This window comes from Heterodontus francisci, chromosome 6 (genome assembly GCF_036365525.1).
Source record: "Heterodontus francisci isolate sHetFra1 chromosome 6, sHetFra1.hap1, whole genome shotgun sequence".
NCBI lineage: Eukaryota > Metazoa > Chordata > Chondrichthyes > Heterodontiformes > Heterodontidae > Heterodontus > Heterodontus francisci.
In genome coordinates this window covers 2512158-2524110 of record NC_090376.1, presented here as the reverse complement: position 1 = coordinate 2524110, position 11953 = coordinate 2512158, and the positions used below count along the sequence as shown (strand labels likewise).

The following is an 11953-nucleotide window of genomic DNA, read 5'->3' as shown; positions in this document are numbered from 1 at the left end:
TCCTCTCCCCCTCAGCCTCATCCTCCCTCTTCCCCTCAGCCTCATCCTCCCTCTTCCCCTCAGCCTCATCCTCCCTCTTCCCCTCAGCCTCATCCTCCCTCTGCCCCGCAGCCTCATCCTCCCTCTTCCCCGCAGCCTCATCCTCCCTCTGCCCCGCACAGCCTCATCCTCCCTCTCCCCGCAGCCTCATCCTCCCTCTCCCCCTCAGCCTCATCCTCCCTCTCCCCCTCAGCCTCATCCTCCCTCTCCCCTCAGCCTCATCCTCCCTCTCCCCCTCAACCTCATCCTCCCTCTCCCCCTCAACCTCATCCTCCCTCTCCCCCCTTATCCTCCCTTTCCTCCCCATCCCCTTTCTCCTCACCCTCTCCCCTCATCCTCCCCTCCTCTCCCTCTCCTCCTTCCTCTTCTCTCTACACAGGTTGATACTATGATGACAGTTGGCCAGTCATATTCTCCAGTTTTAGTCCATACAGCCAAGCCTAAAATTCCCAACTTATTTCGGAGAGTGGATTGGTACCTTCTCAAATCCAGGACCTAGTTAAATGGGAATAACTTTACTGATTCTAACGTGCTGACTTACAAAGCCCTGTGAGGTGTGTTAATGGGCTCGTCTTCCCATGCAACCTGTCTAATTCCGTTCCTGTGACCTGCGCTGGAGTGTGCTCTCGATCTGATGCAAGAGAATGAACAATCACAGTTCTGGCCTGTCGGAGCCCAGCAGCCTGAGCCTGAGTCCAGGTTGTGGAAAGTGTGGGAGTTTGTGCTCAGGTGTTTGTCCTTCCTGCCAGGGCCACATTTCCCCAATGGTCACAGATCCTGATATCTACTGGCCTGGATCCAACCTGTCCAAAATATGTGGGGCCCTATCTGGGTGTTGTCGCTGAATTGAGGAGCCCAGTACAGCCGTGAAATCTGACATGAGTTTTCTGATATATCTGAAAATGCTGGTTCTCCTAAATTAATATTTTGAATTGTCGAGCAGCAAGGGGTTAGACTTTTTTTGAAGGGCTGGAGATGGAGCATGTGTGTGTCACCAGGCCTGGGGCTGGAGTGCAGCGAGGGGCCTCTTCCAAACAGCTTTTCTCCAGCGTTCAAAGACTTTCAGCTTCCAAGAGTCTGACAAACCGCAGAATTCCTGCTCACAACCATAAAGAGAAATTTATGTGCCTTTTTTTTGGAATGTACAGATCACCATAACAACACTACAAAATATTCCCAGCAACACTACATCTATCCTAGCAACCAGAAACAGTATCCTTTTACTGTAGCAACACTACAGCATCCTCAATGGCAACAGGCCTCTCCCCACCCCCATTTTCCCAGTTGCTAATGCTCAGTATTTCCGCAGTAATCCATGTGCCTGTGTTCTGCTTTGTTTGTGTTTTTCTTGCTGTAGTACAGGTGCTTGGACCACCCCATGAAGATCCCTTTCCTCAGAGACATCTTGTGCCATCTAACCTGTAACCGTGGCTGCAATCGATTACACCAAAAGGAAGCAGTCCGGGATCAGGTAACCACAGCGATTACACTCCCCCACCCCCACACCTCTCCCCGGGACAGGCCTGTCTGAATGCAAGGAGGACCCGGTGCCAGAGACAAAGGGGCTGACAGTTACCAATCGAGCTGATTGCTGTGTCTCTTCGCTGTGAGCTCTCATGGGCGTCTGATGGAACACAGCGTCTTTCCTCACAGTAATGCCACTGCAGGGGGTTATGGGGAAATGGAATCGATTCAGTCCCTCACCCCTGCCCCAGAACCGATACTGAGTCATGACTTTGTGCCGTGTGATTGGACAAGCAGTGACTGTCACTGTGTCTCTGTGCAATTGCCTGACACTAATCTCCTCTTTAACGCTCACTGTGTGAACAATTTTAATTATTGGCTTAAAACATGGGGCGGAGAATGAAGTTAAGTCATTAAGCAGCATTGACCAGACCAATTGGAGGTCACGCAGGCTCAGGGTCACAGCACAGCACTGCAGCCATTGATGTGTTATTTTCAGAGACTTGGCCAGTGCCCACCCAGGGGTTTATTGGGCAGCTGTTGCCCCTCATGACCCCTCATTGATTGAAATGCCATCACTGTTCAGCAATGAGCTCCTGCTCACCCAACCTGCCCTGGAGTGAGGGCTGGTGACCTCTGACCTTCCTGTGACCTGGGCTGTGAAATGATGGCTATGTAACATGCATTGAAAAATCGTTCTTTTTGTGTTAAAGTCATGTCTTTATTCCTGACATCCAGTACCTGTATTTAATGTACATTCATAGCCAGATTTATTTATCATGAGAGTGTAGCATTGTTGGTGTAAGTGTGCATGTGTGTGTTGTATTAGCCTCGTGAGCAGTGCAACACTTAATCTGAAGCTACAATGTGGTGACTATCTCGCTCATGTCAGCTGCTGTACAAATGCTGGATGGACAGTGCGCCTGCTAAACTCGTGCAGGTTCAGAGAAACTGTGGTTGCTATTGGAGAGGTGTGGACTCAATTGTTCCACACTGACTCACTCTGTCTCCGTTAGATAACTGAGTCCTCGTAACTCGACGTTAATTCTCAGTACGAATCGCATCGGAAAACTGTGGGGCTTAACCTGTGTGTTATTATGAATTAACAAAATAAATGTTACTCAGTGTCGTCTCTCCGAGTGACTTATTGTGTCTGAATCTCAGCCCCTCTCCCCCTCCATCTCTTCCTTTTTTATCCCCCCACTCTGTTCCCCCCCTCTCTCCCCTCTCGTTTCCCTCTTTTTCTTTTTGTCTCTCTCTTTCCCCACCTGTCCCATTGTCTGGGGATTCTCAGTAGGAATCCTCTCTCCTTCCCCAGCCCCTCTTTCTCTTTCGAGGTTCTTCCACAGGATTACAGTTTGTGTCTCTGCCAACACAGCTTTTATTTGCAATTTCAGCACAGAACAAATGAGTTTGGATGTTACACATCTCTCTGTTCCTTGTGCTCTGATTGTCCGTGTTCTGCATTCTTTATGGAAGCAGTGGAGACTGTGGGTTGTTCAGTGTGTGATGGAATTGTGTCTCCAGGGTATGTCAACAGTTTCTCTGGCTGTGGTGATGGATGTTCACAGGACCAGCCTGTGTCCCGGGAATAATCGTCACTCCTTCTGTTTATCCCAGGAACCTTATCAACTCTCGGAATGCATGGTGACTTACAAGCGACCCGAACATTATGAAGTGATGGGACAGGCGATAGAATTGGACTGTTGCTAGTGATCAAAGAAGCAAAGATCATGGGGATGTTGACACAAGGATAAATGTAAGAGATTTATGACAGAGAGCAGTACAAACTCTCACACAGGGAGTTGTGAGAGAGTGCAAAAATATTCCCCAGTGACAGAAGTAGAGCCTGGATCAACAGTGAAGAACAGGTTAGCGACGACGTTAAAGGAAAGGATGAGATGGGGATGGATTAGAATACACCTTGTGTGAAGGATAAACAAGCACCAGCACAGACTGGATGGGCTGAATGGCCTGTTTCTCTGCTGTAATTTCTGTGGATGGACAGCCAGTTTCCAGTCACATGACCGCAATCCTGACGATAATCTTCATTTTGCTTCAGAGTGTCTCCCCTCAGCAATGGCAACATTTGAGCTGCTATGAAGTGGGTGAGTCAAAGCTTTGCTGTGAGCAGAGATAAACCCTCCAGGATAGTACTGGACATAACTTCACCTCCAAACTATATCATCATCAGCTCCCCGCACACTCCCAACCCCCCCACACCCCCAACTCCCCCACAGTCTCCACCCCCCCCACACTCCCAACCCCCCCCCCCCCCAACGCACACTCCCAACCCCCCCACACCCCCAACTTCCCCACACCCCCAACTTCCCCACACCCCCAACTTCCCCACACTCTCCACCCCCCCACACTCTCCACCCCCCACACTCTCCACCCCCCACACTCTCCACCCCCCACACTCTCCACCCCCCCACACTCTCCACCCCCCACACTCTCCACCCCCCCACACTCTCCACCCCCCCACACTCCCAACCCCCCCCACACTCCCAACCCCCCCCCACACTCCCAACCCCCCCCCACACTCCCAACCCCCCCCCACACTCCCAACCCCCCCCCACACTCCCAACCCCCCCCCCACACTCCCAACCCCCCCCCACACTCCCAACCCCCCCCCACACTCCCAACCCCCCCCCACACTCCCAACCCCCCCCCACACTCCCACCCCCCCCACACTCCCAACCCCCCCCACACTCCCAACCCCCCCCACACTCCCAACCCCCCCACACTCCCAACCCCCCCCCACACTCCCAACCCCCCCACACTCCCAACCCCCCCCCCACACTCCCAACCCCCCCCCCACACTCCCAACCCCCCCCCCACACTCCCAACCCCCCCCCCACACTCCCAACCCCCCCCCCCACACTCCCAACCCCCCCCCCACACTCCCAACCCCCCCCCCACACTCCCACCCCCCCCCCACACTCCCACCCCCCCCCCACACTCCCAACCCCCCCCCCCACACTCCCAACCCCCCCCCACACTCCCAACCCCCCCCCACACTCCCAACCCCCCCCCACACTCCCAACCCCCCCCCCACACTCCCAACCCCCCCCCACACTCCCAACCCCCCCCACACTCCCAACCCCCCCCCACACTCCCAACCCCCCCCCACACTCCCAACCCCCCCCCACACTCCCAACCCCCCCCCACACTCCCAACCCCCCCCCACACTCCCAACCCCCCCCCACACTCCCAACCCCCCCCCACACTCCCAACCCCCCCCACACTCCCAACCCCCCCCCACACTCCCAACCCCCCCCCACACTCCCAACCCCCCCCCACACTCCCAACCCCCCCCCCACACTCCCAACCCCCCCCCCCACACTCCCAACCCCCCCCCCCCACACTCCCAACCCCCCCCCCACACTCCCAACCCCCCCCCCACACTCCCAACCCCCCCCCCCCCGCACACTCCCGACCCTTGGCTAGTTGAAAGAAGACAGAGGGTGGTGGTTGATGGTAAATGTTCATCCTGGAGTTTAGTTACTAGTGGTGTACCGCAAGGATCCGTTTTGGGGCCACTGCTGTTTGTCATTTTTATAAATGACCTGGATGCGGATGTAGAAGGGTGGGTTAGTAAATTTGAGGATGACACGGAGGTCGGTGGGGTTGTGGATAGTGCCGAAGGATGTTGTAGATTACAGAGGGACATAGATAGGCTGCAGAGCTGGGCTGAGAGATGGCAAATGGAGTTTAATGCAGAAAAGTGTGAGGTGATTCACTTTGGAAGGAGTAACAGCAATGCAGAGTACTGGGCTAATGGGAAGAATCTTGGTAGTGTAGATGAACAGAGAGATCTTGGTGTCCAGGTACATAAATCCCTGAAAGTTGCCACCCAGGTTAATAGGGCTGTTAAGAAGGCATATGGTGTGTTGGCTTTTATTAGTGGGGGGATCGAGTTTCGGAGCCACGAGGTCATGCTGCAGCTGTACAAAACTCTGGTGTGGCCGCACCTGGAGTATTGCATGCAGTTCTGGTCACCGCATTTTAGGAAGAATGTGGAAGCTTTGGAAAGGGTGCAGAGGAGATTTACTAGGATGTTGCCTGGTATGGAGGGAAGGTCTTACGAGGAAAGGCTGAGGGACTTGAGGTTGTTTTCGTTGGAGAGAAGGAGGAGGAGAGGTGACTTAATAGAACATATAAGATAATCAGAGGGTTAGATAGGGTGGATAGTGAGAGTCTTTTTCCTCGGATGGTGATGGCAAACACGAGGGGACATAGCTTTAAGTTGAGGGGTGATAGATATAGGACAGATGTCAGAGGTAGTTTCTTTACTCAGAGAGTAGTAGGGGCGTGGAACGCCCTGCCTGCAGCAGTAGTAGACTCGCCAACTTTAAGGGCATTTAAGTGGTCATTGGATAGACATATGGATGAAAATGGAATAGTGTAGGTCAGATGGTTTCACAGGTCGACGCAACATCGAGGGCCGAAGGGCCTGTACTGCGCTGTTATGATCTCTGACCCCCCCCACCCCGCACACTCCCGACCCCCCACCCCGCACCCTCCCAACCCCCCACCCGCACACTCACCCTCAGCAACCCTCCCCCCCCCCCACACCCCGGTACACCCACCCCCATGCAATCCCTCCCCCCCACCCCCTCTCCCCACACACACACTCCTACACTGTCCGCCAACCCTTCCAGCACCATCTCATCCTCACTGAATTCCACAGGACCAATGATGCCTGCGTCTTGAGCTCAATGTACAGAACGGGGAAGCTCTGGGCTCTGCCCCATTACTGAGAAACTATCTTGTTCAACGTGGAATGAGTCACAGCTTTGGCTGCTCTACCTGTGCCTCCATGCAGAAGTTTTAGGGATTCTCCTCTTCACTGCACTCTGCTGCTGTTCCAAGGCTGTGATGAATTTGGGATCGCTGGGGCGCAGGTGGATCTGAGCGAGGTGAAGGACCTGTGTATTCAGGGGTGCCCTTCGCCCACATGAGTCTCGGCTCCTGGGGACTGCTGCCTTGAGGACCGGTGCAACACGGGCAGGCCTCGGGTCCTGGAGGGCGAGGGGTCACAGCAAGATGTCGCCCAGGAATTCCCATCCACCATGCAGGGAGATAGTGACCACCTGACACTGCTGATCCCAATGCTGTTCCCAACCCTGGGATTTTTCCAGGTGGAGCTGCTCCTGACAGCAAATCAGTTGCTGAAATGTCAGCTGCTTCTAGACTTTTCCCCATTGAGACACAATTGTCGCCCTTATTCTCTCTATCTGGGCATCAGCTGCTTCTTTACTGCCCGGACTTTGTGATGAGCGTTGTTGACCCCACGCCCTCGCCGGACTCCTTGGCTGCTCCTCACTCTAGTGACACTGTCAGTCGCTCAGCATCAGCTGCTCCCCCGACAGAGAATCTCCTCCAGCCAAGGACACCTACAGCAAGAAGCCGAGAGAAGATTACACAGGTTTAGATTTAGGATCTGGATCGGCGCAGGCTTGGAGGGCCGAAGGGCCTGTTCCTGTGCTGTAATTTTCTTTGTTCTTTATTATTCAGCTGGAATGTAGAGTCTTCTCCCCTTCCCCCTCCACTCCCTCCCTCCATCTGCTAACCTCCCCATCCCTCTCCCTTCCAACTGCTGCTTCCCTCCCTCATCCTTCCCTCCGTTCGCCACCCACCCCTTCCCCATTCACTCCCCTCCCGCATCCATATTCTCTCCCCTACCTTCCATCATCCATTCCTCTCTCCCCTCCCCTCCCTCATCCATTCCTCCCTGCCCTACATTCCCTCATCCATTCTCCCCTCCCCTACATTCCCTCATCCATTCCTCCCTCCCCTACCCTCCCTCATCCATTCCTCTCTCCCCTACATTCCCTCATCCATTCCTCTCTCCCCTACCCTCCCTCATCCATTCCTCTCTCCCCTACCCTCCCTCATCCATTCCTCTCTCCCCTATCCTCCCTCATCCATTCCTCCCTCCCCTACCCTCCCTCATCCATTCCTCTCTCCCCTACCCTCCCTCATCCATTCCTCTCTCCCCTACCCTCCCTCATCCATTCCTCTCTCCCCTACCCTCCCTCATCCATTCCTCTCTCCCCTACCCGCCCTCATCCATTCCTCTCTCCCCTACCCGCCCTCATCCATTCCTCTCTCCCCTACCCGCCCTCATCCATTCCTCTCTCCCCTACCCGCCCTCATCCATTCCTCTCTCCCCTACCCTCCCTCATCCATTCCTCTCTCCCCTACCCTCCCTCATCCATTCCTCTCTCCCCTACTCTCCCTCATCCATTCCTCTCTCCCCTACATTCCCTCATCCATTCCTCCCTCCCCTACCCTCCCTCATCCTTCTATCTGCTCCCCTCCCCTACTCTCCCTTCCTTCCTTCATCCCTGCCACTGTTACTCTCCCCCTTCCCTCATCCTCATCCCCTCCCTTATCCCTCCCCTTTCCCACTACCCTCACCTCTCACTGCCACTTTTCTCTCTATCCCCTCACCTTCCTTGTTCCCCTTCCCTCCCCCTCATCCCTTCCCTCCTCTTTCCTCACCTCTTACCCCCTGCTTTCCCTCCCCTTTCTGTTCCCTCCCTAACCCCCCAATCCCCCCCCCCCTTCACCTATCTCCCCTCCCTTTCCCCTCAACCTGGCCCGTAGCCTCCCCTTCCCTCCCTTCTCTCCCTTTCCTTTTTCCTCCTCCTTCCCTGCTCACCTGTCTTGTCAGTGCAGCCAGGAAATACCCACAGCAGGTGCATGTGAGTCCCACACGTACACAACCCTTGCAGTCCACACTCGGGACATTTGCAAAGGGATGTGACAAAACTAGTAGTGACACCCTGAAACCAGAAAATCACTGTCGTTAGCATAAGTCCCAGAACGAGGAAGTCGAGTCACTGCTTGTTAATGGGACCTTACCAGTGATGGGGAGACACTGGTCTGTTACCCTGGAACAGGGAGAAGCCAGAGGAGATTGAATAATCTGAAGAGTTCTGCAAGTAAATAAGGAATAAACCTGTACAAATGGGCCCTTACTGACAGTCTCAAATAATTGTAACAGATACAAACAGCACTATCAAAACACAAACACTTGCAAATTCCAAAAACTTTAATCCACTATATTTGTTTACAAGCTAAAGCATAGCTGAATGCAGCAGCAGCTTCTTCAGGATGTGGAGTACTTTACCCAGTATCCACAGCGGCAAAGAAACTGCTCTCTCTCTGAAATAAAAACAAGAAATGATGGAAATACACAGCAGGTTGGCAGCATCTGTGGAGAGAGAAGCAGAGTTAACGTTTCAGGTCGGTGACCCTTCATCAGAACTGGCAAATATTAGAAATGTAAAAGGTTTTAAGCAAATAAAGAAGAGGTGGGGCAAACGATAACAAAGGAGGTGTTGATAGGACAAGGTCACAGAGAAGTGGACACCAGGAGGGAAATAGAAAACAATGAAGGTGAACAAGGTAAAAGAGACAAACGAAAATCCCGTCGGAGAGAAGAGCAGAACTCCTTCAAGGTAGGCATTCCTGGAAGAGAAGTGGCAGTGAATTAAACATTAAAATAAAAGCAAAATACTGCAGGTGCTGGAAATCTGAAATAAAAACAAGAAATGCTGGAAATACTCAGCAGGTCTGGCAGATCTGTGGAGAGAGAAGCAGAGTTAACGTTTCAGGTCAGTGACCCTTCATCAGAACTAGCAAATATGGGTTCGATGGTAAAATTTGAATTCAATTAGTAAGAAATATGGAGTTAAAAAGCTACTCTAGTGGTGATCATGAAACCATTATTCATTGTTGTTAAAAACCCATCTGGTTCTCTAATGTCCTTTAGGGCAGGAAATCTGCAGTCCTTACCTGGTCTGGCCTACATGTGACTCCAGACCCACAGCAATGTGGTTGACTCTTACATGCCCTCTGAAATGACCGAGCGAGACACTCAGTTGTATCAAACCACTACGAAGTCAAAGAAAAGGAATGAAACGGGACAGACCACCTGACATCAACCTAGGCACAGGAATGGACAACGGCAAACCCAACCCTGTTGACACTGAAAAGCCCTCCTTACTAACATCTGGGGGCTTGTTCCAAAATTGGGAGAGCTGTCCCATAGACGAGTCAAGCAATAGCCTGACATAGTCATACTCACAGAATCATACCCTACAGACAATATCCCATCACCATCCCTGGGCATCTCCTGTCCCACCAGCAGGACAGACAAACCAGAGGTGGTGGCGCAGTGGTTTACAGTTGGGAGGGAGTTGCCCTGGGAGTCTTCAACATCAACTCTGGACCTCATGAAGTCTCATGGCATCATGCCTAGGTTGATGCCAGATGGTCTGTCCAGTTTCATTCCCTTTCTTTGACTTCGTAGTGGTTTGATACAACTGAGTGTCTCGCTCGGTCATTTCAGAGGCAGTTAAGAGTCAACCACATTGCTGTGTGTTTCATCAACATGGGCAAGGAAGCCACCTGCTGATTACCACTCCCACCCCCCACCTTGGCTGATGAATCAGTGCTTCTCCATGTTGATCACCAATTGGAAGAAGCGCTGAGGGTAGCCAGGGCGCAGAATGTACTCTGGGTGGGGGACTTCAATGTCCATCACCCAGAGTGGCTCGGTAGCACCACTACTGACTGAGCTGGCCGAGTCTTAAAGGACATAGCTGCTAGACTGGGTATGCGGCAGGTGCTGAGGGAACCAACAAGAGGGAAAAACATACTTGACCTCATCCTCACCAATCTCCCCGTCACAGATGCATCTGTCCATGACAGTATTGGTAGCAGTGACCACCTCATAATCCTTGTGGAGAGGAAATCCTATCTTCACATGGAAGATACCCACCATTATGTTGTGTGGCACTACCACTGTGCTAAATGGGATAGATTTCGAACAGATCTAGCAACTCAAAATTGGACATCCATGAGGCGCTGTGGGCCATCAGCAGCAGCAGAATTGTACTCAACCACAATCTGTAAACTCATGGCCTGGCATATCCTCCACTCTACCATTACCATCAGCCAGAAGACCAACCCTGGTTCAATGAAGAGTGCAGGAGGGCATGCCAAGAGCAGCACCAGGCATACGTCAAAATGAGGTGTCAACATGGTGAAGCTACAACACAGGACTACTTGCATGCCAAACAGCGTAAGCAGCATGTAATAGACAGGGCTAAGTGATCCCACAACCAACAGATCAGATCTAAGCTCGACAGTCCTGCCACATCCAGTTGTGAATGGTGGTGGACAATTAAACTAAATGGAGGTGGTGGCTCCACAAATATCCCCATCCTCAATGATGGGGGAGCCCAGCATCCGTGCAAAAGCCAAGGTTGAAGCATTTGCAACAATCTTCAGCCAGAAGTGCCAAGTTGATGATCCATCTCGGACTCCTCCTGAGGTCCCAGCATCACAGATGCCAGACTTCAGCCAATTCGATTCACTCCGCATGATATCAAGAAACGACTGAAGGCACTGGGTACAACAAAGGCTATGGGTCCTGACAACATTCCGGCAATAATACTAAAGATTTGTGCTCCAGAACTTGCCGCGCCCCTAGCCAAGCTGTTCCAGTACAGCTGCAACACTGGCATCTACCCAGCAATGTGGAAAACTGCCCAGGTATGTCCTGTACACAAAAAGCAGGACAAATCCAACTTGGCCAATTACCCTATCAGTCTACTCTCGATCATCAGTAAAGTGATGGAAGGGGTCGTTGACAGTGCTACTGAGCGGCACTTGCTCAGCAATAACCTGCTCACTGAAGCTCTGTTTGGGTTCTGCCAGAGCCACTCAGTTCCTGACATCATTACAACCTTGGCCAAACATGGACAAAAGAACTGGACTGGAGGTGAGGTGAGAGTGACTGCCCTTGACATCAAGGCAGCATTTGACCGAGTATGGCATCAACGAGCCCTAGCAAAACTGCAGCCAATGGGAATTAGGGAAATCTCTCCACGAGTTAGAGTCACACCTATCGCAAAGGAAGATGGTTGTGGTTGTTGGAGGTCAATCATCTCAGCTCCAGGACATCACTGCAGGAGTTCCTCAGGGTAGTGTCCTAGGCCCAACCATCTTCAGCTGCTTCATCAGTGACCTTCCTTCAATCATAAGGTCAGAAGTGGGGATGTTTCGCTGATGATTGCACAATGTTCAGCACCATTCGCAACTCCTCGGATACTGAAGCAGTCCGTGTAGAAATGCAGCAAAACCTGAACAACATCCAAGCTTAGGCTGATAAGTGGTAAGTAACATTCGCACCACACAAGTGCCAGGCAATGACCATCTCAAACAAGAGAGAATCTAACCAACTCCCCTTGATGTTCATAGGAACATATGAATTAGGAGCAGAAGTAGACAATTCGGCCCCTCGAGCCTGCTCTGCCATTCAATAAGATCGTGATCTGATTGTGTCTCGAATTCCACACTCCCATCTACCCCGATAATCTTTGATTCCCTTGCTTAGCAAGAATCTATCTACCTCCGCCTTAAAAGTATT

General features: G+C 52.3%; 1 protein-coding gene across 1 annotated transcript in view; it reads left to right on the top strand.

The window, feature by feature from the left end:
- LOC137371060 (amyloid beta precursor protein binding family B member 1-like) overlaps nucleotides 1-3216 on the top strand; it is an 87559-nt gene extending 84343 nt beyond the window's left edge. The window contains exons 16-17 of the mRNA XM_068032959.1: nucleotides 1397-1510; nucleotides 3031-3216. Of these exons, the coding sequence (XP_067889060.1) occupies nucleotides 1397-1510; nucleotides 3031-3216 (300 nt within the window). The remainder of the gene's footprint in view (nucleotides 1-1396; nucleotides 1511-3030) is intronic.
- The last annotated feature ends 8737 nt before the right edge of the window (nucleotides 3217-11953 follow it).